Source organism: Rhipicephalus microplus, unplaced genomic scaffold (assembly GCF_043290135.1).
Source record: "Rhipicephalus microplus isolate Deutch F79 unplaced genomic scaffold, USDA_Rmic scaffold_20, whole genome shotgun sequence".
In the NCBI taxonomy this organism is placed as follows: domain Eukaryota; kingdom Metazoa; phylum Arthropoda; class Arachnida; order Ixodida; family Ixodidae; genus Rhipicephalus; species Rhipicephalus microplus.
This window is the reverse complement of record NW_027464593.1, coordinates 6,111,841-6,139,712: the sequence shown is the minus strand read 5'-3', so window position 1 is coordinate 6,139,712 and position 27,872 is coordinate 6,111,841. Positions and strand designations below refer to the sequence as shown.

The following is a 27,872-nucleotide window of genomic DNA, read 5'->3' as shown; positions in this document are numbered from 1 at the left end:
CTAGGGCAACTCATTTTTATTAAACTGAAGAAAATGCATGTTAATACAAGAAGTCAGAGTTTTGCATGATTGTTAATTGTTGTGATGCTTTAAAACAGTTATTCCTTCTGAACTGCACAGGGCAACTAGTTTTCTCAATCCAGTCCCCACCACTATAGTCGAACATAACATGACAGTAAGCCAAGACGATGTATTCATAGTAAAATACAAGATACAACCAGTGGGCAAACATTTGATGAAACACAGAAATCTGAGCAATACAAATGCTGATAAACACTATTAACTGATACGGTGCACCGCAGTGAAAAAGAAGGTAGACAGAAATGCACACCTGCGCTTGCCAAAGCAATGAACAGTTGTCGCTCTTGCCTGGGCGTGCACAGACAAGAATTTGTACCTGCTTTTTTTTTCTCTTTGCTAGTTCACGCTTTTTCTGTTAGCACTTGTGTTGTCCCAACTTTCTCTCGTGTCCAATGCTTGCACGCCCACTGCATCTTACGATAGTCGAATGCACTTTCTTCACTCCACAAAAAAGACATTCACATCGAGATGTTCGATCTTGTGTCTCTCCAGATAGTACTCCATGAGCGTCGTGTACGGGCACTGGTCGCACTTGAAGGGTTTCTTGCCAGTGTGGCTACTACACATGTGCTTCTGCAGCATACGCTGCGTTGCAAATGTCTTCGGGCAAAGGTCGCACTTCACTTTCTTCCACGTGTGGGATTCCTCGTGATCCTTCAGCGTACTCGGGTAACGCGTCGCAAAAGGGCACAAACTGCAAAGCAGGAGAGGGTTTTCTTCGCAGCTGGGTAGTTCGAGTCTCTGGACAGGCAACTCCATGGCGGGCCCTTCCTTCAGCTCCACCTGCATGAAGTCCTCGATGGACGCTTCCAAGGCTACTCCTTCGTTCTTGACAGGCACATTGGGTTCTTGCTGCTCCTCAGTGCAAAAGTGTTCGCTTCGCCCTGCATCTTGCAACGCGTCCGTGCTCTGGTTGCACTCAGCTGGCAGCGACTTTGAATATGCGCACATCTCGGAGTCGTCAGGAATCAGGAACTCATCTGCAGAGCAAGCAAGAGTGTGTTAATAGACACTTTCCTTTCGACAGAGTAAAAAATTACACCCAGCAACATGAGATTTCAATTCAGGAAAAGGTATCCCACCAAAACCAACTTCAGCTCGAAAGTCACACAAGAACAATTATGCATTAAAATTTTAGAAAAAAAAAGTATTGATGCAACCCACAATACATCGAGACAAATACCTGCACACAAAACATTATAAACATGTAATTGATAGAATAACAAGAAAGTCACAGTTCTCCTGCAAGGGCAAACGTAATGAATGCTATAGCAACAATTCGGAATGTTACACAAAGAATTGCAAGCAGATTGAAATGTCCAGCACGCTGCTCACGCACAAAGGATGCACGAAAACAACACACACAGAATGAGAGTGAACTAACGACATTCATGAACCAGACTCTTAGGTATAAATGAGCGCGAAAAGTGTCACATCTGCAATGAAAAGCGAGCTCGTTTCACAAACTGCAGCCTGCAAAGTGACATTTGTGTGCCCTGAATTTAGAAAGCAATCACTTTCAGTGAAAACCTAAAACATACGATTCTCCCCCACTGCGAGATAAGCACGCGTTGAGAGAACGAGTACATATATGAGAGAGAAAGCGAGAGATAAAGAAAAAAAGAGAAAGAAAGATAAATAGTGAGAGAACGAGTGCAGATACGAGAGAGAAATATAGAAAAGAGATGCCCGTGAGCAGTGGTAAGTGGTATATATAAATAGCTTGCTGTTTCAACGGTGAAGGACGTGCTCCTCGGTGGCACAGTGGTAAACGTTTCGCACTTGCGATTGAGAGGACCCAAGTTTGATTCTGTGCGCCGGAGTCTTTGTTTTTTTTTTCCTTGTATTGTCATATACATGTATATAGATATGTACACATATACACTGGAACCGCATTATAACAAACTTGCATTCTACATAAAAATAAGTTCTCTTTATCAAAACATTCATTATAAAGGTTTATTATTAACATTAAATGTATTGTGAGACTATTTTTCATTTACTTCATTATAACCTATATTTTGTTATATCCGGATTCATTACATCGAGGTTCGAGTGTACGGTGAGTGATGGCAACAATGACGCCAGCAGCGAAATCCAGCTGAGAGTGTCCATATAATTGCTATCGCAATAAAATGAGCATAGTAACAGAACACTACATTTACCCAAGTAGCTACATGTATTAAAAAATGTTCATTAATAAAACATGTTGCACTTATACATGATCGTCATTGAATGCAAAGATGTAGAAGAGGTAAATTGCTGCAGAATGGCTTACGATAACACCTGAAGAGTTCAACCCCACCCTGCCCGTAACAGTTAAACGCGCCTTCACTCAACGTAAACAATGTTCGATTCGACGTGCTCCAACAGGTGCCTCTCGGAGAAATACTCCATCATTTATTATGTGCATTTATCGCACTGAAAGTCTTCTTGCAGTGCCAGTGTGAACCCACATGTGATAATTTAAATTTAATTTTTTCAGAAGTGTCTCTGGACTCTGGTCATACTTAAATTTTTGGCAGTGGGTGCCCCCACGTCTGAACATCAATCAGGCTTAGGGCCTTCTGTGGTGTAAGGGCAAAGATGGCAGTGTACAAGAAAAAGGCAGTCTCAAAACTAGGCTGAACAGGACGGTCTTTTTTTTTTTTTTGTGACAGCGTTTCTTGACGGTTGACTGAATGTCACATTCATGCTCGAGTTCCGAGCAGGCAAAACCCTGAATCTCTATACTAACAATTTGTAAAGCTCCTTATGACATAATAAAATCATTTCTGATTCTGATTCAACGCTTCCCTAAGTACTCCATCCTTGACAGGTGCTCTATCACGGTCTACTATGCATAATTATTTTTCGTGCGTAACTGTGAACATGTTCCGTGTTGAGGACTCATTCAGTTGGTATCGACTGATAATCCAGGCATGCCATAGACATCAGGAATCTGCAACACCACTGGAGCGAGAAATATTGTGCATTAATAGATACATTCCTTTGAAGAGATTGAAAATTTATACTAAGGCACTGGCACATCCTATAAATATGTATGAATACTGCACATGCTTTCTACAGAATTCTGCAAGGTTGTGAAATGAACCAGAAAGAAACCCTGACAACCACCTATTTGCAGCACAAAGCCACAAGGAAATCTGTATGAATACTGCACATGCTTTCTACAGAATTCTGCAAGGTTGTGAAATGAACCAGAAAGAAACCCTGACAACCACCTATTTGCAGCACAAAGCCACAAGGAAATCTAAAGAGATTTCTCCCTATAAAAGCTTATTAGTTGCCCTAAGATCCGTCCTAGTCAAAGAATTGACCCGGGGACCTGCGCCTTTGGGGTGCTTGCCCTTACTGATTGAGCCAGGAAGCTCAATCAGTAAGCCAGGAATATTGTAAGTGCGAGGGCAAATCAATCAACAACTCCAAGCACATGAATACAGGATAGTACTAATCAGTTTTGCAGGATCACACAAACTGGCAGAAAGGTTGAGATTTCTCAAAAAGCTTCTCAGCTGGAAAATTCGTCCTGGTCCCTAGATTGAACACGGGACTAGCTGAATTAGTAGAGGAACCATCCTGGAAAGGAATTAGCCCCAAGTTTGAACCTCCGACCAGGAGAAATTTTCAGGCAACTAGGATGATTTGTTTTAGAGAAATCGATAGATAAATTTTGTTATAGCTCTGTGCTACAAAGGTGTGGTTGCCAATTTGCCTTTCCAATAAACATGAACTTGAATCAACATTCTGCAGAAAAACAAAATACACAATACTTTATAAAAATGACCAAAGCAATGTGCAAGACATCAAGACAATTATAGGCACATTCACACCCTAAATATTGTGAATTAGCCATACATCCAAAAGACACAGCATACTTCCAAACTAACATAGTCATCTCTTACACAATGAATGTCTCAATTTATGGGCAATAAACTTTCCAAATAAAGAACTTCACAATTAAAAAGATTACAGTACTTTAACAGCAACTTATGGGTATTACCATGAAATCCCAAGAAAGTAGCCACATACATTTTCCTGTAGCCTTTAAACATGTCTCTTCCCACAATTTTCACTGCTTCATTTGCCCAACGAGAATTAGTGAGAACAGCATAAATGCATGCATATTCAACGAAGCATTTGATTCGAAGCTTACGTGTGCATTTTTTATTCTTAGAGGCCTTTCTATGTCATCATGAATTTTGATCCCGATGTGCGACCAAGCAATTATTGTTTGATTTACGTTTACTCTAAGGGGGGGGGGTCTTGCTCAAGATTTTATGGTAGACATTATACCACAACAAATATCTCAAGCTTATTAGGTATAGCATGAAGTGCAATCTCACCAATCAAATGCCCTTTAAATAAAAAAAGAAGTGACTAATAAAATTGCCCTGCAACAGACCCACAACATCAACAAATATTAGTATTACAGTGCTAATGAAACTGTATCATGTACACATTTCTCCGATGCCCACATGGCAGCAACAAGCAGCCCAGTCCACAACTGCATATTCAAGCCATTTGTCACTTTAATAAAACCACTCATTAGTAGCTTTGTATTCAATGAGTCTCAGCCGGCTTGTTACCAGCCAATGCTTGCGAGACTTTTTTTCTTTTTGCATGCAATGTGTCGCCTCATAAAACTCCTTCAGCGCTGTCATCACCCATCTGTTGCACAGACCTAGCCGTGCAGCGTTGACGCCAACTTATACATACCTGCCCCTGTATTTTCCCCCATGATTATATTAGCGATGTTCCTTGATTCATGAAATTTCAAAGCAAAGCTTCCCATGTAAACCCTGGTGTATTTTTACAAGGATAGCTACTCTTGCCGATTCTGCCCTGTTTGATTCAGACAAAGACTGCAGTGCACCAAATAAAGTTTTTTCATTCCATTCAACTGTAGTGCATCATTGATCTCAACCATTTCAACAGGAAATTGGTTGTGCTGAATTAGTCACTGTCTGGTCCTTCGACCAATTCACGAATTCATACTGACAGCCATGTCCGCCGTTGAGTCTGATCTTGGTCTACACCAAAGTTTACTAAAGCTTAGAAGAAAAAATGAAGTTGCAGTGCTGTTGTATACATAAAATGGTCAAAGGTTAAAGGCATATACCGACCAAACACAAAAAGGACCTTAAAATAAATAATATTTCAGCTCGTATAAAGGGGCCTTGTTCACAATAAAGAGACAGAAGGTGTGGTGATTTAAGTATGTGCAAATAGATGTGTCAAATAGTGAGCAAAGACAGAAGGAAGGGCACTTAGTTGGTGCATTCCATTTGCCTTCGAACATAAGCATTCCCGACCAGATGAGGTTGTCAAACTGTTGTTTACATTTATGCACATAAATACAGGGATCCATCCATTCCGATTGGTACCATTTATGACAAACCCCCACACTTCAGAGACTGACCTGGCTTCGACGTACTTCTAGTATCAAAATGGCCAGCTTTGTAATGTAAAAACTCATCACCTATATTTTTTCCATTGCGCAAAAAAAGCTCCGCTTAACTTTGACAACTCCCACTTTTGACATAGTTTTAAGAAATGCAAGAAAGTACAGCCGGCTCAGCATTCACTCCGAAACAGTTTACTGTCTGTCTTAATTTTTTCATGTCTGCTTTTACCATGCAGGTAAGTGAACTTTTATTTTGAAGCGTTACATGAATTAACAAAGTCCATTTATGGAGGCTGTTTCGAATAGGTTTTTATTGTCCTAGCCGCATATACATTTTAATCCAATCCTGGCTCAAACACTGCCAAAAGAAGTCTCGCGGGCACATATACCGCCTTCACATTACGGTAGAGTGCCCCTTCGAAAACTCGGAGAGTGATGACACATTTCTCTATACGTATTACCGCGAGGAACTTTATGCCATACGCTACTACACCTCTAGCAGTGGTCGGTAAAGTAGGGCAGAAAACCTTCGTAAACGCAAGAGAGACGACGACGACCTGCGACAGCGAGGGCCAAGGGACACAATGACCAACTCAGCGATGATCCAGCCAGTTTGCAATTTGGAGCAATTTTTGAAGCGAGAAAAAATCTGTTTCGGAGCAGTGTTAGAGCAGTAGGAACAGTGTTTTAGAGCAGATTTTAGAGCAGACAAAACGGAATTTAGAATTATTTGATGCAGGAGATGTATAAATGTTTGGTGAATACTCTTATTAGTGTGTGAACTAAAGATACTGCTGCAATGCAAACAAGAAAACCAGGCCAACATCCAGAGAGATACATTAATGAAGTTCTTCGAACAAAAGACTGTCACATTTTGACTTCACTGCACTGCAAATGATGTGTGTGATGTGCACAAGTGAAGCGTTCGAGACAAGCATGGTTACGTTTTAGTGACGAGGTAAGCATGGTACAAAGTGCTTATGTGATATGGCAAGTGCCTTAGAGTTGTTTTGAGAAAAAAAAAAACCTGACCAGAAAACTTGCAGTCTAACAATTAAAGAGAGAAGCCACAGCTTACTGTGGATGATGCTCCATCATACTCAATAATTGCTAGACGTGTCAGCACCGAGTAGCCACTACTGCACAGTATAGCCCCGAGGACGAGAGAGCCTACATAGCAGTAAGGATTATTCCTACTAGCGGCATGGCAACATCGACACTTCAAATTAAGCCCCTTTTCTATGATATAAACTAAATTCTTCAGACAGAACCCTACAACTTCCGTCATTCTGGTGAAATTAACAAAGGGGCTTTGTGCAGAGCCCTTCAAATAGCATGGCAACATGGCGCTTCAAGCTTTTCCAGTCTTCTTTGATAATGAACCACTTCAGAAGTTTTTGCAATAAAATGTTCACTAGGTGGAATTCCACAGCTTCAAGCATATAAATGAAATCACGAATATAGATTTCAGCACTGCTTTTTCGAGCACAACGACAAAGGGATGTGACAAAGAAAAAAAAAAAAACATTCTTCCTGATATTTCTTCCCAATGTACCTCCCCGAACCCGTTACAATATGCCAAGCCATGGAAAGCCGCCTGTGATTCCCAGATGCCACAACTGCTCTTGGGGAACGAAACCCTCCTGACACATCCCAATAAGATCAGCTTATCACATCAATATTACGGAAACATCAAAGGCTGCAAAGAACAGCTTCCAAGCAATAAAAAACTGCGTGAAACTTGTTGTTGCGTAGCCCCGAACAGTTGGGTAGCCTGTAAACAAAAAAAAAAGAATAACATTTTTAAGGGTTCCAAGCATAAATAACCATCTCTTATGACAACAGCAGTATTTTACAAAAAAAAACTACATTTTTAAGGGTTCCAAGCATAAAAAACCATCTCTTATGACAACAGCAGTATTTTAAGTGAAGTTTTTCACTGTTCAATAAACTTCATCCTAAATTCAGTAAAAAAAAATGCAAGTTTTATTATGTGCCATCCCCTGTAAAATGAAATATTTTGATGCATCAAGTGCTTGGCAGTAGTTGTTTTGCTTCCAGAGCAAACAAGGTAAAAATTAGGCATGCGCAAATATTCGGGCTCTTCAAATATTCCAAGGCGAATCCATTTCAGCTATACATTTCGAAATATTCCAAATGAACTGTGCCTAAAAGATAGCTTCACTGCAGTATAGGAGTGCTATATCGCAGATACACCCACCCAGAAGAATTCTGCAGTGCCACAAAGCCGCACTTCAAGGTTGAATGAACATACTGCCCCTAAATCGAGCCATCTTTTTTTTTTTTTTAACGTTACGAGTTTGTTACAGTGGTTTATATGCTCTAAATGTAGTGACTTCTAAAATGTGATGTATTTTACAGCTCATTACTTGCATTCTTCCGAAAGAGAAATCCTGCCCCTATTCTAAGTTACACATGGCCTTGTTTCAATTTTAGAACACAATGTAAAGCTTAGTTAGGTCCTGACAGATATGCCCATTTTTCTATAGAAAATATGATCTATACATTTAGTTTCGAGATTATTAGACCAAACGAGCTCACTTTGAATCCAAAATTTACTATTTACACATGCCTAGTAGCAACATATAACAAATGTTCCACACTTATGCACAAACCAATAGGATATATATAACCTTCATGTACTTTAACATAAATCAGGTAGAATTTCTCTTCAGCTGGAAAACAAGGCTGCAATACAGTGGGAAAAAATTACATGCGGATGAAATTTTTCTTGTAGGCTGAGCCAAGAAAATTAGCAGAATAATTTAACACAAATAGATGCCAACAAAAGTGCTCAAATAATGGCAGGAACGAACACCTGACCTACAGGCCAGTTGAAGAGCATTCACTTCTTTGAAACGGTGCCACTAAAAGTAGCAAAAGGATAAAAACACACTTTCACGCAGGCACTATTTGTTAACTTAATTGGTAAATGTCATTGTAGTCACAGCCAAAATGAAACAATTTACTGGAAAGCCCTTGAACCCTTTTAACTCTTTCCAGCACTGCAGTCACCCCAGGTAACCAAAGATGAGAGTCCTGTAAATAAAAGAGTTAAGGGCATTCAAGATTCCGTTGGGAACTAATTCATCACTAAGCATCAGTAGCGTTGTGTCGTCTTGAATAGGACAGTATTCTCTGTAGGGTAGGTTTGGGTACCCAGTGTTCTTCAGCTGGTTCACCAGTTCGTCTACTCATTCTCCCAAACAATCGTTCATGTTTGCTAAAAAAAAAAAACTTTTTTTTTGCCTAAACAGAGCTCTGTATTAAGAACATATGGGATGTACTACCTTTATCTGTTGTGTGTGGCCTTTGAATTTCGCAGAAACTCTGCAACATTATGTTTCTTGACCAGTAATTTTATGTTTACATTGATATAGCATAATTGTAAATTGCTACTATTACTTTTTTGAACTACTGTTTCTATATGCTTGCATTGAAAATGAATTATCTTTTTTTTTTTTTAGGGGGAGAAGGGGGCTGTGGTGCCTTTCGTTGTACTTTCAGTGAAATTCCATGGATCAACAAAAATGACTATGCACGTGATGCTTTTTACTTATCTAAGCATAGCGAGGAACTTTTCATTGGATTCCCAACTAGCCTGTGACTATGGTTTTCACTAGATTTTGTAACACCGCTTGTTCTATGTAAGCAGTCAGAATCCGTTTTCCTCTGCCCATTTGGAGACCTTGTTTAAACCTAGCTGATCCTGCCGTTCACACATTGCCAGGTTGCATGACTTAAAGCCAATATGGACATCAACATATGTACAATAGAACATATTGCGGGTGATGGACAGGCGCAAGGAATTCATTTTGATAATAAAAAGTGTACAGCTAAGTACATCACCTTGCGGTACTCCCGTTTCTTGGACAAATGTTTGGGAGAAAACACTGCCCACACGGACACGGAATGTCCGATTGGACAAGTAGCTCTCGATTAAGGAAAGCATTCTACCGCGCACACCCAGGTGAGACAAGTCTCTTAATATGCCAAAATGCCATGTTGTGTCGTAAGCCTTCTCGATATTGAGGAACACAGAGAGGAGGTATTGTTTGTAGATGAAAGCGTCTCGGATATCCGCCTCGATACGCACCAGATGGTCGGTGGTAGATCTACCCTATCGAAACCCACATTGGAATGGGTCGAGCAGATTGTGCGTTTCAAGGAAATGTAAAAGTCAACGGTTTATAATTTTTTCGAAAAGTTTACAAAGGCAGCTTGTAAGTGCAATTGGCCTATAACTAGAAAATGAGGAAGGACCCTTTCCCTCTTTTAAAATGGGAATAATTAGAGCCTCTTTCCAGGAAATAGGAATAGCACCAGAAAACCAGATAGCATTGTACAAGCAAAAGGGTAGGTTTTTCAACATTTCGTACACCACACGATCAGTACCTGGCAAGGAATGACTGCCGGAGTTTAGTGATGTTTGTAGCTCAGCTAAGCCGAAGACTTGGTTGTATGCTCCGTGTTTTGTACATGTGTGTTCTAGTTTCTGCTTCTCAATTCTTGTTTTGTTTCTTTGGAAGGCTTCACTATAGTGCAACGAGCTGGACACTTGTTCGAACTGTGAGCCAAGGAAGTTTGCTTGATCTTTCAAGCTGTTATCTTGAGTGTTTACGAGAGGGCGTGAATGTGCTTGTCTTCCTGCTATTCTCCTAACTATGTTCCAGACTTTAGCCTCCTGTGTATATGAATTGATACCCGATATAAAGTTGTGCCAACTTTCCCTTCTAACCTGTTGTCGCCTTCTCCTGCCTTGAGACTTTATGTTTTTAAAATTTGTAAGATTTTCCACTGTTGGAGAGTGTCGAAGCAGCTTCCATGCTTTACTTTGCTTTCTACGTGCATTCCGACACTCAGTGTTCCACCAAGGGGCATGTCGCCTGATGGACCGCCCTGTTTGTGGGATACACTTTGTTGCAGAATCAATAAGAAGTGCAGTCAAAAAGTCTACAGCTGCATCTGTACTTGACATATCTCCGACCAACTTAAGCGAGTAGCTTCTCTGAACTTTTCACAATTCGCTTTGTCTGTCTGCCATCTGGGGACATGTGGAGGACCTTTGTCTAGGGGTGTACTTAAAATGATCAGAAAGTGGTCACTTCCGAAAGGATTCTTGATCATTTTCCATTGAAGCAGGGGTACAAGCGATAGGGACAAAATGCTGAGATCTATACATGAGTAGGTTTTGTCGGCGAGGCTAAAGTATGTTGGCTCTTTCATATTCAACAGACATGCACCCGAAGAAAAGAGGAACTGTTCGATTAGGCGACCTCATGTATCGCAGCGAGAGTCGGCCGATAAACCATTATGTGCATTCAAGTCGCCAAGAACCACATAAGGTTCCGGTAGTTCATCTATCAGCGACTGGGAACTGGTGTTTTTCGAGACGGTACTGTGGAAGTATGTAAAGAAAGCAGATGGCGACAAGTTTGTTCAAAAGAACTGCTCGAACAGCCACTGCCTCAAGGGATGTTTGTAGAGGTAGAAGTGTACATGCTGCGCTCTGGTCAACTATGAGGCCACACCACCAGATGACGCTACAGCATCATTGCGGTCCTTTCTGAACATTACATATTGTCGTAGAAAACTGGTGTTCCTGGAATTTAAGTGCGTCTCTTGCACACACAATACTTTTGGGGAATGTTTGTGTAAGAGTTCCTGGATATCATCGAGGTTTCTAAGCAGTCCTCTGATGTTCTATTGTACTATTTGTGTATCCATTACGAGTGTAAATGAGTGCTGTATGTACTAGAGAAATATTGCGTTAAGTTGGGAACCCTTGTCAGGCCCTGTGATGATGGTTTTTGCCTTTCTGGCGCGCTCTAAAGAGCCACACCTGTCCTTTGGTGCCGAAGACACCGCTGGACTTGCGGTTGTGTCCATCACCTCAAACGAGGTGCTGTATGCCCGCTTGCGATTGCGATTCACACGTGCGGGCATGGAAGTCTTAGGGCTATCTGTCAAGACAGAAGGCCGGGGCTTCAGGTCCGGAGGCCTGCAAACCTTTAGGTGGCGGAAGAGCCTGTGCTATTTCTGCTGAAGGGATCAATCGTGCTCCTGCTCGTCCAATTTGTGTAGTACGTGCGGGCGCCGCAAATTTCGGTGGCACTGCCTCCTTTCGTGCCACCTCCTCGAACGAAGGACACTGCATTAGTAGATGCTTGCGCGCCTCCCTAAACGAGATGTTTTCATTTATCTTCAGTGTAAGTACTTCTTTTTCATGTTTCCATGTAGGGCATGTGCGAGAGTAAGCATGGTGTCCACCATCACAGATCACGCAGTGGGTAGTTGCTTCTTCACACTTGTCTGTAGCGTGTTCGTGCGAACTACACTTTGCACTGGTTTGATGGCCGTGGCAGCTCTGAGAATCGCTGGCCATTAAAACAATGTCGGAGGTTGGGGATGTAGGGTCGGACCTTTTAACTTCAAGTAGCCTGTTTAGATATATTCTGGAAGTGTGCTTGCGCAAAATGTAAGAATGAGGTGCTTTGTTGGGGTTTCTTTGTTATCACGCCTAATCTTAATTCTATGTACATGCGTTACATGCTCTTCGTTCCAGCCCTCGAAGAGCTCACTCTCTGTCAGGTTAATTAGGTCTTCATCAGACACTACGCCTCGGGAACTGTTCATGGAAAGGTGTGGTGCGATAGATACAGGTGTGGTTCCGAAAGAGGCGAGTTTTTTCAGGTTTTCATACTGTATCTTGCTTTGGACTTCGAGAGAACGTCCCCACTAGCCATGCGTGAAGCCTGATACCCTGGACCAAGGGTACTGGTGAGGGATTCGGAAAGACAAACGGAGAGATGGTTCTTGCGTTTTTTTTCTTGTGTTTCACAGTGGATCACATGAAAGCGCGAAAAAATTTCTTTTGGCTTTATGAATACATTCAGTGTTGCTTGGGTGCACCCCCTCTTAGGAGGATGGCAATCTGACAGTTTAGGAAATGAAAAAGAGGCCATAAAGTATATATAAATTCGGCAGCCATGCCAGCCGCCCACCATCAAGCCCAACATGGGGACGCGGCAGCACAATTATAAAGGCATGCCAGTGCCAGCTTTAGAAAGCCAGTACAACCCAATGATATGTGACCAAGAGAGGGCACATACACAAGGTTAACCCTTGCCGCCTGGAAGATGGAAGTTAAGAGAAGTGAGGAGATGACAGGAAAGATTGGAAGAGAGAAAAGACGAAGATCAGGAGGGAGAGAGAGAGACAGGAAAAGGCGACTGCCGATTTTCCCTGGATGGGTCAGCCCAGGGGTGCCGTCTACGTGAAGCCGGGGCCAAAGGGGTGTGTTGCCTCTGCCGGGGATCCTTAGAGGCCCAATCACCCGGTGTCGGCTCAACCACCCGGATTCCCTTTTCCCCGGACGCAGCAAAGCCACGCACAGCTAGGCGTGAAAGGAAGTCGAAACCCCCCCTGTTAGCTCGGGTCCGTGGTGTCGCTAGACACTAAACGCCTACTTGCGCAGACACCCTTGCGGAGTGGGAGATGTTTATGAGGAAAGGAGGAAAAACACCGAAAGGCAAGCTGCAAAAGCCGTTGCAGCAGGATGCCCTCGACTTTGTCTGTAAGGCTAGCGCTGCTGTCACCACCAATACAGTCGTGCGTGTGTTCAAGGTGTGCAGAATGAATGATTTCCGATGCACTCAACTGCTCCAAGGATGGCGAGCTGCATGACTGCCTGTCCGGCGTCGGCGCCGTGACACCTGAGCATCTAGAGAACTTGCAGAGAACTTGCAGAATGAGTGCCTAGACTTAGTTTTAGGTTCTGACTGCAAGTATTCTGTTGGCAACTTCGAAAATGATTATTTAAATTGAATGGCGCTTAATATAGCTTTTCTGGTATCAGTGCGTTGACTTTCCTAGCTGCGGGTACAGTTCCGAGCAGTAGCTCGCTCCCCTACATTATCCCCATGCCGAGAAGCAGTGCTGGCTCAGTATTTTAGTCATGCTCTTTAAAAAATATGCACAAAAAATTTGATACAGATTAGACATTTCGACTGTTCAGGCAGATTTCATGCTCGCTTACATGACAAAAATTCAAGGGCTTTCAAGGACTCAAGGATATACCTGCGAAGCTTCAAGGATCACATTGTCCATTAAAAACCTAATTAACACCCTGAATCATCCCCTGCATGATAAAAGCTTTAAATAACTTGAATTCATCCAAATATAGTAACATCACTGGAGAAGACGCCAAAAACATGGCTACAATTACATTTTCTTCATAAACAACCTTTGGTACAATTACCCTTTTACAGAACTTTCACCCATAGTTTCTTAAACGTGCGTAAGTAGTCACTTTCAGTATGACAAGTTGTTAACTTTCATTCAGCTAAGAAAAGCTAGCCAACAGTAGTTATGCAATGCCTTGCTGCTGTTTTCTGAATTTTCATATGATGAATCACAAGTGCTGGGTTTAATACCCCCCCCCGTATTAAACCACTGAGTAGCTAGCTCTAGGAAGATGCGTCAGTCGTGGCTGACTCTCGTGCAGAGAAGAAAGTACGCCATCTTCTTTCCTCCAGATTGAGAGCCGTTCTTGCTGTCGACCCACTACATGTGAGTGGCAGTGTCCCTTGCCGTCGACCCACTATATGCGGGTGGCATTATCCCCCCTTTAGAAAAGAAAAAAAAAAGTCCCAAAAGAGGGAAAGAAAAGTAGATAGCACCACCCCGATGCTTCAGCATAGGCAAGTGCAAAAAAAAAGAGATTGGAAATTGGGATAAAGTGACAGTAGAAATTAAATAGTGCGCCAATAGAGGAAAAGTCAATGAACGAAGAAGCAAGTTCACAAAATAAATTAAAAAACAAAAATAACGGTGTACGGTAAAGAAGTTACGAACAACGCGCAATAAATGATTTCATGCTCAACACATGAGCCACGTCCAGCCTCGGTCGTGTCCTGCTCCGTACCTGCAGTGTTGAATCCGGAACCACTTGGTAGTTCACAACACCGACACGGTGCAACACTTTATATGGGCCAAAGTAGCGGCTCAGTAACTTTTCACTAAGGCCATGGCGGCGGACGGGCGTCCACACCCAAACTTGGTCTCCAGGGTTGCAAAACACTTCTCTGTGGCGGGTGTTATAGCGTCTTGCGTCTGCCTGCTGTTGCTGGCCGATGTGCAGTCGCGTGAGCTGCTGGGCTTTCTCAGCACGCTCTGCCAATTCTTCGGCGTCAGTTGCCAACTCGTCTTCGTCTTGACACAGTAGCATAGAGTCCAGCATGGTCTGCACTTCACGACCGTACAGAAGCCGAAATGGCGTGAATGGCATGGTCTTTTGCACGGCGGCATTATATGCGAAGGTCACGTAAGGCAAGATCCAGTCCGATGTTTTGTGCTGTACGTCGATGTACATTGAGATAATGTCTGCGAGGGTCTTATTCAGTCGCTCGGTAAGTCCGTTGGTTTGTAAGTGGTACGCAGTTGTCTTTCGGTGTCTGGTGTTGCTCAGTTTGAAAACTTCGTCCATAAGCTGTACCGTGAATGCCGTCCCTCTGTCCTTTATTATGCTGGAAGGAGCACAGTGTCGTAACACGATGTGGCGCATAAAAAATTGTGCTGCCTCAGAAGACATGGCTCGTGGGATCGCCTGCGTCTCAGCGTAACATGTCAAATAGTCGGTCCCTACGATCACCCATTTGTTGCTGTCCGCAGACAGGGGAAATGGCCCAAGAATGTCCATGCCAACTTGGTCGAACGACGTGCAAGGTGCTTCAATGGGCTGAAGCAAACCAGCTGGCTTAACAGATGGTTGCTTTCGGCATTGACATTCCCGACAGCTCTTGACGTACTTCTTGACGCTTGCCGAAAGTCCTGGACAATAGTACCTCTCGCTAACTCTGGCAAGTGTCCATGAGTAGCCCAGATGACTGGATGTGGGTTCGTTATGGAAAGCGAAGAGGACGTCGTCTCGCATGTCCCGAGGAACCACCAGGAGGTAAGCACGGTTGTTCGAACAAGCGTTCTTCTTGTACAGCACACTGTCTCAAAGGCAGAACGATGTCAATGAGCGGGATAAATGACGTGATATGGTTGCGCCCTGGCCCTTTAAATGATCGATGAGTGGATGAACCTCTGCGTCATCTCGCTGCCGTTTGCTCAAGTCTGATGAGCTAATGATGCCCAGGAAGCTTTCGTCTTCCTCTGCTTTCTGACTGATGACATGAAGGGGTGCGCATGACAGTGTGTCAGCGTCTTCATGCTTATGGCCGGACTTATGGACGATGGTGACGTCAAATTCCTGCAGCCACAAGCTCCACCATGCTAGCCGTCCTGAAGGGCCGCGCAGGCTTGCAAACCAACAGAAGGAGTTGTGGTTTGTCACTATCTTGAAAGGACGACCATAAAGGTACGGGCGAAACTTGGTGATTGCCCACACGACTGCAGATGCACTCTTTCTTCGTAGTGGAATAAGTCACCTCGGCAGGGGTTAGAGAGAGGCTGGCGTAGACTATCACTCTTTCGATGTCCTCTTGACGCTGAACAAGCACTGCACCGAGCCCAACGTTACTAGCATCAGTATGAACCTCCATGTCAGCATCATCCTCGAAATGAGCGAGAATGGGCGCTGATTGCATGCGCTGTCGCAGCTCATCAAAAGTTGCTTGTTGCTCGTTTTCCCAGACAAACAGCGTGTCATCCCTTGTGAGATGAGTCAAAGGTTCTGCTATCTGTGAAAAGCTGTGAATGAACCAGCTATAGTAGGCGCACAAACAAAGGAAGCGCCGGACGGCTTTCTTATCGACAGGAGCTGGTAATTCGGCAACAGCGGCAAGCTTGTCCGAATCAGGCCAGACTCCTTCGGCGCTAACTACATGTCCAAGAAATTTGAGTTCCTTATAGCCAAAGTGGCACTTCTATGGCTTTAGTGTGAGGTCCGCTGATCGGATAGCCTCCAGCACGCTGCGCAGGCGGTGAAGGTGTTGCTCGAACGTGGCAGAGAAGACCACCACATCATCAAGATAGACAAGATAAGTCTGCCACTTGAGCCCAGTCTCCATCATTCGCTGGAAAGTTGCCGGCGCTGAACACAAGCCAAAAGGGGGCACTCAAAATTGGTATAGGCAGTCTGGAGCCACGAAGGCTGTTTTTTCCCGGTCTCGCTGATCTACCTCGATTTGCCAGTACCCGCTTTTGAGATCGAGAGAAGTGAAATGATGGGCACGCCGAAGTCTATCCAGCGAATCGTCGATACGCGGCAGCGGGTACACATCCTTTTTGGTCACATTGTTAAGCTTTCGGTAGTCAACGCAGAAGCGTAGCGACCAGTCCTTTTTGACAAGTACGACAGGAGATGACCACGGGCTGTTGGATGGTTCAATAACGCCATCGCCAAGCATCTCGCCGACTTGCGTACGTATTGCTTCACGTTCTTTAGCCGACACGCGGTAGGGGTTTTGGTGTATCGGGTGCGCGTCCTCGTACGTGATGATCCTGTGTTGAGTGATAGACGTCTGGCGGATCTTTGAGCAACTTGCGAAGCAAGACCTGAACTCAAACAAGAGCGCTTGCAGAGCAGTCTGGTTAGAGGTGGACAGATCAGGATTGATGTCAATATTAGTCATTGACGTGTCTGCGGTATCCACTAGTTCTGACGTGAGACAGTTAGTGACGTTTGCTACTTCGTGGGCAAACACTATCGAAGTGCCGCAAAAAAGGTGTCGATGCTCGTTGCTAAAGTTTGTAATGAGCAATTCAGATCGGCCATCACGAATGTGTATTACACTTCTAGCTATGCAAATGCCTTGCTGCAGGAGGTGTCCTAAATTTGTCTCGGCCACCCCATCTCCATCGCCCAAACCACAGCATGTTACGTCGACTAGAACACTTGTTTGTGGAGGAAGCGTCACGGTCTGTTGTAAAATCCGGAGTATGCCGACACGCCTTCCGTCATCCTGCACGTTGATTGCTCGCTGGGCTGAGAATGTGACGTAACGCTCTTGCAGGTCAATTATAGCTCCATTTTCCCGTAGAAAGTCAACTCCCAGAATGACGTCACGGGAGCATTCGCGTAAAAAAAAAGCAGCTTGCTACGAATGTATACCCTTGAATCTGTTCTCTAGTTCTGCAGGCGCCCAGTGGAGTAACGACGTGGCCACCAGCTGTCCGAATCTGCGAGTTATGCCACGGAGTGAGGACTTTCTTCAGCTGCGTTGTCAGTTTCCCGCTCAGTATGGAATAGTCTGCGCCGGTGTTCACTAACGCATTAACTGCACAACCGTTATTTGTCACTGCTATGTGGAGTGAAAGTCGGCTATCCTTTGCAGCAGCAGGTGATGTCTGACCAGTTTCTGTACGGTTTTGTGACAATAGAAGGTCTTCAGTACTTCGATGTTCAGGGACCCCTCCCCCAGAGATCGCTTTGGCTAGTTTTCCCGGCGGGGGCTGGGAGACTGTGGGGTAGAATACCGCTTGGGCATTGATAAAAATCCCCTCGGTGATGGCGAGTGCGACTGGCGCCCGAAAGACGGTGGTGCATGCTGCTGGGAGAGGTTGTTTTCGATGTCGCGTGGTCTCTGGCCTTAACGGGGTGGCGGCGAGTACGCAGAGAAGTCATGAAGCCCAAGACGGCGATATGGGCACTTGCGGCACAAGTGATCAGCTTCTCCGCAGGGAAAGCATAGAGGCCGGTGATCGGGTGTGCGCCAGACATCAGACCTCCGATGAGGCGTCTGCCGATCGTCGATGTACTGGACCAGTTGCACCGAACGATGGGCGATAAAAGCGCCACGAACAAAGGGCAAGGGCGGTGGTGTGTACGTGCCTTTGTAGTACGGTATGTGCTGCACTGACTGGAGTGAAACAGGAGGAACAGGATGAACGAACAATGGCGGCAATGCAGCAGGGCGTTTCAAGGCTTCTGCGTCAATTGTCCCACGGTGATATTCAGTAGAAGCTGGTGCAGCTGTATCAGAAGGGAAGGTGTCCCGGAGAGCCTGGTACAGCTCATCCTTGATCACAGTTGCAATAGAGCTAATTGTAGGATGAGGTGTTACACCAGCCTTTTGCAACTCTTCACGTACTATATTACAGATGAGTTCACGCAGACAGTTATTGCTGGTTCTAGTGATGGTGAAAATGTCGGCAGTGGACATGCCACTGACTTACCTGTCCTATTGGTTCAATCGCTGCTGCAGCATTTCTTCCGTCATGGCCTCGGATAAGAACTCCACGACTGTCTTCGGAGTGCTTCGCACGAGGCCGGCAAAAAGCTGGTCCTTGACACCGTGCATCAAGTGACGCAATTTCTTGTCCTCCGTCATCCTTAAATCGGCCCGTCGGAAGAGGCCCATCATGTCTTCGACGTACGTGGTCACAGTTTTGTTTGGCGACTGGACGCAGGCCAGAATAGCTCGTTCAGCTCGTTCTTGGCGATCAGCGCTCGCATAGGTCTGCAGAAGCCTACGAGAGAATTCGGGCCACGTCGTCAGCTGCTCCTCTCGATTTTGATACCACGTATGCGCCCAGTCTCCGAGATAGAAATAGACATGACCCAGTTTCGCTGCGTCATCCCACTGATTCAAGGTGGCTATGCGATCGCCGTTCGCCAACTAGTCCTCATTGTCCTCGCGCTCCGTGCCATAAAACGTCACTGGTGCCCATGGGCTTTCTAACGTAAAGCGGCATGATGTTCTGCTTCCCGTGCCGGTTGGCGAGGTTTGCATGAAAGCACTGGTCATATTTGTCGATGTGGTGGGAGCAGTATCGCCGACTTCCGGAGGCAATCCTCTGATTCGGCTGCTGATCCGATGATGCACGGGAGTATTGACTGGCACTAGACTCGTATCAGGGCTCCCTGGGGGGGGGGGGGGGGGGTCTGCAGAATCCATGAGACTACGCAGCACTTCCACCAGTTTGTCACGATGAACCACAAGTATTGAGGGGGTTTATTAAACCACCGAGTAGCTAGCTCTAGGACGATGCGTCAGTCGTGGCTGGTTCTCGTGCAGAGAAGAAAGCACGCGATCGTCTTTCCTCCAGATTGAGAGCCTTTCTTGCTGTCGACCTACTACGTGTGGGTGACAGTGTCCCTTGCCGTCGACCCACTATGTGCGGGTGGCAATATCAATATCCACTAACTCCTGCTGCTTGGTCTTGTCCGTCCTAAGGTTGTTTGACTTGATGATGCACATCAAGTCGCCAATTGTCTCTGCTTTCCTACACGTGAGGCTGCTGTAGCTGTTCATTTTTTAACAGGAGCTTTTAGTTTCTTTTCCTTTTTTTTAAGCATTTCTTTTTCTGTTTCTTATCCTCCTGCTCCTGCTTTTTTTGAGTTTCCAGATAATGCCACGTTCCATTCCTCAAGTTTTGTTATCGCCTCAAAACACTACACAATTCTCAGCGCAAAACGCGCGTGCAGTTTTCGAGAAGCTTCCAGACTTTAATAGATCATTTCGATAAGATCACGCCCACTCTGCGAACTGTACAGATTATTCTGGAACCTACGCCACCGCCAGCGATAACGCTAGAACATTCGATGGCAAGAGTATAAATGCCGACGCACTTCGTCACTTGTCAGTAGTTGATCGACGGCCGACGCTCCGTTCACTGCTATTTGTGCAAGACTGCTACTGTAATCGGACTTTCCGTTTGCCGGGCACAGGTTCGCCCAAATAAACTGTTAAATCCTAACACAAAGTCTTTGGCCACGTCACGAACCAACAACGTACATAGTACGGTGTTGGTTCTGTGCGGAATCTACTGATGTTCACAATTCTTTTGTGAAGGGCACATTACATATGCCACCTGCTACAATGACGGCATCACAAATAATGCACTGTGAAATGTGCAACAATGTTTATTAAAAAAGAAAAGGATATTAAAGCATTTTCAAGGATTTGAAAACAAACTTTTTAAATTTAAGAGTTTTTAAGGATTTCAAGGATCCACATGAACCGTGTCAGTGTACATTTTATTGTCATATTATGAGTGTATATTTTTTGCAACTAAAGTACATGTTTGCGGCCATACCATGACTCACATGCCAAAAACCCGATATTCAACTTTGCAAAACGAGCGCGCTTTTCTGAAAAGGTGGTGCTGCCTAAGACACTTAAATCAAAGACATGAGTTTTTGCAAAGCGAGCAACTGTACTTTATCTACAACTCCTGGTAACTGCTTTAATCACAAAAAATGAATCAGTGTTTATTTTAGCAAGGCAAATGAGAAAATTATCAGTAAACTTCAGTAGTACTTTTTGGCACTGTAGCAGACACGAGTTTCAGTTATGTAGATTCAACAGCACTGCATACCAAGGTTTTTCCCGAGCGTAGCATTGAACGCTGACCAGGCATAGCAATCTCGCCGACGCGACACCTGACTATTAAATTTTCCCTTGATATAAATGGGTGTAGCCAGGCACACAGATGTAGGATTGTGGCAAAACAGTGCAATTGAACCGCCACTGAGGGCGTCCGAGTTTTGCGGTAAAGTGATGTGGTGTAGGCTTTCGGTTTTGATTGCCATTCCTCAAAAAGCACATGCGCAGGCCTTGCATATGTGTTTTTGGAACTAAAAGTTTGCAGTTGTAATAAACTTTTTGGCAGCAATGAAGTGGCTGTTCTGTATTGACCTTTTACGCGTTGCGGTCACATTTTACACTGAATTGTTTACATATGGTATCTGTTACCCGCTGAGGTGTCTTCCCAGCAAGACTCTTTGCGACAGACATTTCTGCAGCGGGTGATTGTGATGGTCGTTGAGCTCGTCTGTGCTCGGAGTAGTTACGAAAAGCAGATGTGAACATCTGACTGCCTTGCATAGGCTTATAACATTTGCCACTTGAGATATGATTGATTGATATGTGGGGTTCAACGTCCCAAAACCACCATATGATTATGAGAGACGCCGTAGGGGGGAGTGCTCTGGAAATTTCGACCACTTGGGGTTCTTTAACGTGCACCCAAATCTGAGCACACGGGCCTACCAACATTTCTCCCTCCACCGGAAATGCAGCCGCCGCAGCCGGGATTCGATCTCGCGACTTGCGGATCAGCAGCCGAGTATCTTAGCCACTAGACCACCGAGGCGGGGCGGGGCGCCACTTGAGATCTGCATGACAGCAAAGGTACACTGTAAACTGAAGAAAATCACTTGTCCAGCACTGTAAACAAATACACATTGTGTAAGTGCCAGTTTCAAGGTAAAGGCATTTGAACTTTAGTGTGAAACAAGCTAGGTTTCACGAAGTGATTCAAGAGAGTGGTAACTCTGCTCCTGCTGTTGCGTTTTGTATAAAAGAAAACTACTTAGCAACACGAAAACCTTGCACACTGTGAATTCGAAGGAATTGAAAACATCAGTCCTTTTTTTTTTTTCAATGCTTGTTGATATTGTTTATACTGTGAACAGTAGGGAGGAAGCTTGGCTGAGCACACTGAACAAGGATTCAAATGATGTTTAAGAGGACACCAATCAGTCTTATATTCTCAAAAACATTTGAAAGCCAAAATCGGTCATTTGCTATAGCAGCATGCCAGTAAGGTAATGAAGACACGAAAGAAGACTAAAAAACTGTATTTCTTGAATTTTGTGTTGAATACACTGTGCCAGTATATTAGTGTGCCATCCTGAATATTAATGTATACAAGGCGGTTTAAAAAAAAAATTGCTGCAGTGGAAGCTCCCGAAAGGCCTCGCCAGTAAAAGTGAAGCCAGCTTTTGCCCTGCCAAAATGTCGGAACATGCTATTTTCTGGTAGTGCCCACTTAGAGGTCAAGTGGCTTTGATATGTTAGTGTAAATTCCACGTTAGTTTTATATCAAAAGATAGTTGTTTCCCACGAAATAACACATAAAAACGACTATGGGTGACTGAATTTCCAAAAAACTTTGCCTCCAACTAGAGGCTTACTAAGAAAAACTAGTAACACTACGATGCAGTTGGAGCAATATGTGACCAGAAAAAGTTTCCACATTAAACTCGTTGGGCCTGCAAGGAAAACGCTCGTTTTTAGTAGCTGAACGGTGGTAGTTTATCATGCCCCTAGTAAGATGGCCAATAATTTTCACTCAAGCAATTTTATTCACTCCTGGGCAATAATTTCCGCTCCAGCAACTTTTAAAACCTTCTTGAATGTATACTGCAGAAGTGTAAATGCCGGATCACTTAGTTTGGTTTCATGTCAGCAAACAGTGCGACAGAACAAGATGGTTCACACAAGAAAAAATGAACAAGCACTTTTTCGCACTGCTTGCAACTATGGATTAACATATATCTTGACATTTGGGCCACTCTAGCTGAATAAACATGCTTTAAACTTGTACGAGTACCGTGAATGGGTCCATTAGAGCACAATGCAGTCTGATTGATTTGATTTGATATGTGGGGTTTAACGTCCCAAAACCACTATATGATTATGAGAGACGTTGTAGTGGAGGGCTCCGGAAATTTAGACCACCTGGGGTTCTTTAACGTGCACCCAAATCTGAGCACACGGGCCTACAACATTTCCGCCTCCATCGGAAATGCAGCCGAGTACCTTAGCCACTAGACCAATGCGGCGGGGAGCACAATGCAGTCTACCTACACAAATAGGAGAACAGGTTTCACCAGACAGGTGAAGACCAGTGATAACAATCTAGTGTTCGTTTTCCTAGCGCAGAGAGCTCATAACTGGCACAGAGGCCTCTGTCATGATCAGGTGCTACTAAAATGGTTCCATTGCAATACAGCTCGATGTGTGCAGCTCGTGTGCGATATTTTCGTGTGCACTCTTTCTGTTTTTTTTTTTCTCCCTTCTCAACCCTTAGTTTTGACTCCACCGGTTCCTAATCATATTTTCTGGCTGTCCACCTACACAATGCGATACATCCTTCTCTACCAAATGCTGCGAACCAACATGAGCACAGTACATGAGCACTGAACAATTGAGCGGTACATGAGCATTGAACAATTTGTGTGGGCTGTGCAAAACAACAATACTACAGCAACAGGCAGCTCTGGAGAAAGATAGTTTAAAAACATCAACAAGAGTTAGACCTCAGAAACAGCTTTCACAGTACGCAATTCACATCAAAGCAAGCTGCCACAAGAATTTCAAGGCTACAATATCACAAATCCAATGCTTTTGTATTTCACTGTTCACTATTCTGCTGGGTAGCATAGGAGGCCTTTTCCAATATCATAAAGGTATTACTAATACAGAATAAATTTCCTTTCCCTTGGGTAGACACAATATTAATGAGAACTGACAGACAATAACAATGAGAACTCATTAATATCCTGTCCAACAAAGAAAACGAGCCCTTAAATTTAACCCTTGTCCTTCTTTCTCTTGACTGTCTCTCTAAGTCAAGATAGACAACGCCAATTTCCCACAATTTTCTTTGTCACTGGATATGAAATATTAGTCCCCTTACAGAGCATTATAAATGCAACCAAAATAAAGGCACATTTTACAAGAGAGAGTTCGACAATGTCTTGAATAGCACCCCAGATCATAATGAGGCTGATTTGCATATAGCTGTTACACTACCATGTCCCAACTGTGACAACAAACTGCCACAACTGTTTTTATTATAAGGTTAGGTATCCATTAATGTTCTATCTATATCAGGGCATGATCACCCAGTAGTTCAGGATGCAGAGATAATTTATGAGCATGTGTCAAATGCCACAGTTCAGCTGTGACTCAAGACAAAAAACTGTCACATCATCTCGCCGGTGACAACAAAGTCATCGGTATCCATGCTTTAACCATTTTCACTTATTCCAGCATTACATGGATATATTGTTGGCTGTGTAGATTGTCTGCACACACACTACAACTGCATTCTATGATTGCAGGCAGCAAAGCGGGTCCCTTGCCAACATACATCCTTACTATAGAACCCCTGTCCACGCACATTAACATTTATTAGGTACAGCCATTTTTATGTTTATGTGTAGTCCTGTGCATGCAGTGCTGACTGTGGTTCATAGCAAAGCAGCTACATCAAGACATTTAGGATCAAAGCGGCCTGTGCATCAAAAATGTCCTCTGTAAGTTACAAGTACAGCACTTTTCTTCTTGGTGACAGAGCGCAGACAATTTCTGAATGAAAAAAATTGGCATTCTCTTTCGATCTTACCTGGAGGGATGTCTTGCACTTGGTGACATTGCAGTTTCTGTATTATCGGAAGATATGTTGACACTGCGATGACAAACACCTTGCCTTGCGTTCATTTGTTATTACAAGGTTAGTATATGGCAGCCCGTGCGAATCACGTGTCACACTTCCAAAGCAGAGATCCCGGCTTAAGGACTACTTGTGATAGTTTCATAAAGTAATGATTGCCCAGTGTTGAAGACTTGTACAAAGGCCGCACTTTGCCTGTGATGGTGATGAAAGCTGAATTTCTCACAGTTAAGATGTGGGCATCCTGCTCGTCAGACAAGCCTCGTCGAGTTCAGAAGTTCAGCAGGCAATTGAAGAGCACAAACACAAGTGTTTTAATGATGCCCGGTTTGCTTGAAACTACTTCACATGGTATTCTATGGTTGGGTGTGATGAGAAAGACTAATGCTTTTTTTACCACGACCTGTTAACCCTTAGGCAGAAAATGAGCCCGATAGAGCTTCTGCAGTGGGACTTCGGGTGGCTTGATTATAAACATGGGTGCTTTGTGGAATTTCTGCTACCTGACATGTTTCAAGCAGCAACGAAGATGCGTTGTAGGGGTGGGGGCAGGTTTTGACGTCACGTCTTCAGGTTTTGTGTACCATGTATCAAAGCAGTGGCGCAGCAAGGGGGAGGAATTTCAAACTCGCCCGAATTTTTTTTTTTTCAATTAGGCAGGCGTATTAATAAATGCATGCATCCAAATGCACGTACGACCAATTATAAAGACTGATTGAAACCCGCTCCCCACAAACAACGAAAAAAAAAAATTCGGGGGATGCTACAGTGTCACAGGATGCAAATTCCATCGGGATAGTACCCAATCAAAATAGAATTTGACGGTCGACATAGGTGCACTTGCGCTAGCCAATCAGCAGAGAGACCCGATACGTACCGGACTCGATCGCGATTGAAAGTTCGTCCAATGACACCAGTTATTGACAATATGAACATGCAACTCAATAAACAATTGTATCAGGCCAGTTGGTATGAATGCATCTTGGTAGGAAGCGCAGCCACTATTACACAGAACACGAAACACAAGCGCTTATGTTGTGTTACGTTAAGCGCTTGTGTGTTCTGTGTAATAGTGGCTGCGCTTCCTACCAAGAAAGCAAGATGAACATGCAGCCCCTCTTCAACGTAGAGGAATGACGACACCATCTGAACGAAATGCATAGGTGTCAGCACTCGCTCGCTGGATTTCGTGCCGAGCGGTAGTGCCCTCGCGATCTCCGACGTCAGCTCAGCTCTGCCGACTGGGCTCGCACTACGCCATCTCCTGACGCCGACAAGAGCTCTCGTCGAGTGGGGCCCCGTCCGCGGACTCCTGCGACCGTGTCCATATTTCCCGTCTCCTCTTCCGTCACTCGCTGTCCCTGCGCCTCGCTCTCTCCTTCCTCTCTATACCTTTTAATCCTATCCTTTTAATCCGTCCTTGCCCCCACCCCTTGTGAGCTACTGTTGAGGTGTCGCACCCTGATGCATACAGTTACGGGGCTCACTTTTCTCTTCTTTTCCCTTTAAGAACCACATAAGAAAAGAAAAAAAAAAGAACCACGGGAAACTTTTTTTTTTTTTTCGGCGCCTTCGGCGTAAGCACATTGATTGAACGAAATGTGTAAACTTCACTTACGAGGCGCGCACATCAGGAAAGCTCGCGATGCGCACATCTTGGGAGTTAACTGTGACGCCAAACGTATAAGAATTCACCATGCATGCAGCGCTTTTTCGCATTAGGAGAGATACGGTGGGCAACAAGGCGACAGAGCGCAGATACTGAAGCCGTTGCCAAAGAAGATACGCACCCTTGGTATTCGAGCAGCCACGCTCGCGTGCGTCGTTCTTGCCGCTTCGTTGCCTAATAACTTCCCTCAAGCGTTTCAAAGTCGACAACTTCAACGAAGGGGCGCCAGCACAGTCGCTTTGGTCAGCGTTAGAAGCCATTTGCAAGGGAAGCAGTTGAAGTGCTGGATATAGTACAATTGAAGCCAAACATAGCAAGAGCCTAGATCACTGCAGCTACCACCGCACTGGTTTCGGCTGAACAAGTAGCGCCACTTGCGACGCGCACCTAATCAGTCGCGATCATGGCGTCCGAGATTATGCGCCGCCCGCGAGCTATCTCAGAGGCTATGTCATGCCGGTCACGATTGAATACGGGCGAAGGCGTAGCCAATGTTAGGCGAATAAACATTGGGCAGGTGCGCACGGCAGGTTTTAGTGGTCGAAGAATCTTCCAATAAAGGTCTGTCACTTGAATGTCCTTTATACTGGCACAGTTCTGTACCTCTTATGTTGCATATGATCGTCACATTGACCTATAGCTGTTCTTGAGGGCTCCCTAGCATGTCACAACGTCAACAAAAAGGCCAGAATTCTCGCACAGGATAACAACCTCGATGACAATTTTCGCGAGAACATCTGCCTTTACATTTTCACGCGATGCAAATAATGTGAGAACTTGTATACACTTGCATGCATGATTGGGCAGTTTACTGTTCATTTCATCGCATGATGTGTAGCTTCAGTAAGTAACGCAGAATCCAGTGATAAAACAATAAATAGCTTGAAAGAGGGCGAAATTCCCACCATATTGCGTGATCGCTCAGTTCTTTTTGTAAATCTCACGCGAAATTTTCAAGACAAATCACCTGCAAAATATAAGGAAAATTATGCTAGATCAGCAAGCGACACACGTGCTTGGAAGCATAGTGACAGAAAATTCGTACCTGTAGCGCTCACATCCACGTGTTCAGATATCTTCATTTCATCAAAAACGATAAGGCCGTGACTAGGAAACCCATCTGTGTTTATTTGCTCGGCAAGCGTGGAGTATAATTTCGTATTAGATCCAAACCTACTCGTAAACTTTTGAACACGTCTGTGAAGACGTTCCTCCTGGTAGAGCCATGATTATTTTTTTTGGCTTTATATGCGGACATAGCTCGGGGATTCTTATTATCATGAGCACACACTCAGGTACTGATCAGTATACTTCGCTTGGCAGAATTCGAAACAGACTCTCACTATACAGTGCATAGAATAGTATCTCTCAAAGCCATGCAGCTGTTTTGGAAGAAGGCCAGCGATTTTTTTTCTTGAAATTTCTTTTGGAAAGTCGTTCGTTCGCGGCTTTCGATCAGTTGTGCGAATGATTTTTCAACCTGCGAAAGCTTTCTCTTCGCTCGTAAGGGAGAGCGCGTGTCTTCGAAACCATTTTCGTGACAGTTTTTTCTGGCCC

General features: G+C 44.4%; 1 protein-coding gene across 2 annotated transcripts; it reads right to left on the bottom strand.

Annotated features, from left to right (window-relative positions):
* LOC119181282 (uncharacterized) lies at positions 1-26,643 on the bottom strand. 2 transcript variants are annotated; one of them, XM_075883708.1, is made up of 3 exons: positions 26,437-26,643; positions 24,599-24,661; positions 1-1,061 (listed from the first exon to the last, which is right to left on the bottom strand). In XM_075883708.1, the coding sequence occupies exons 1-3, from the start codon at positions 26,573-26,575 to the stop codon at positions 520-522; spliced, it is 744 nt and encodes a 247-aa protein (XP_075739823.1). In that variant the 5' UTR covers positions 26,576-26,643; the 3' UTR covers positions 1-519. The 2 variants fall into 2 exon arrangements, with proteins under 2 accessions (XP_075739823.1, XP_037288383.2); XM_037432486.2 differs by lacking the exon at positions 24,599-24,661 and having other exon boundaries at positions 26,437-26,639.
* Positions 26,644-27,872: the final 1,229 nt, after the last annotated feature.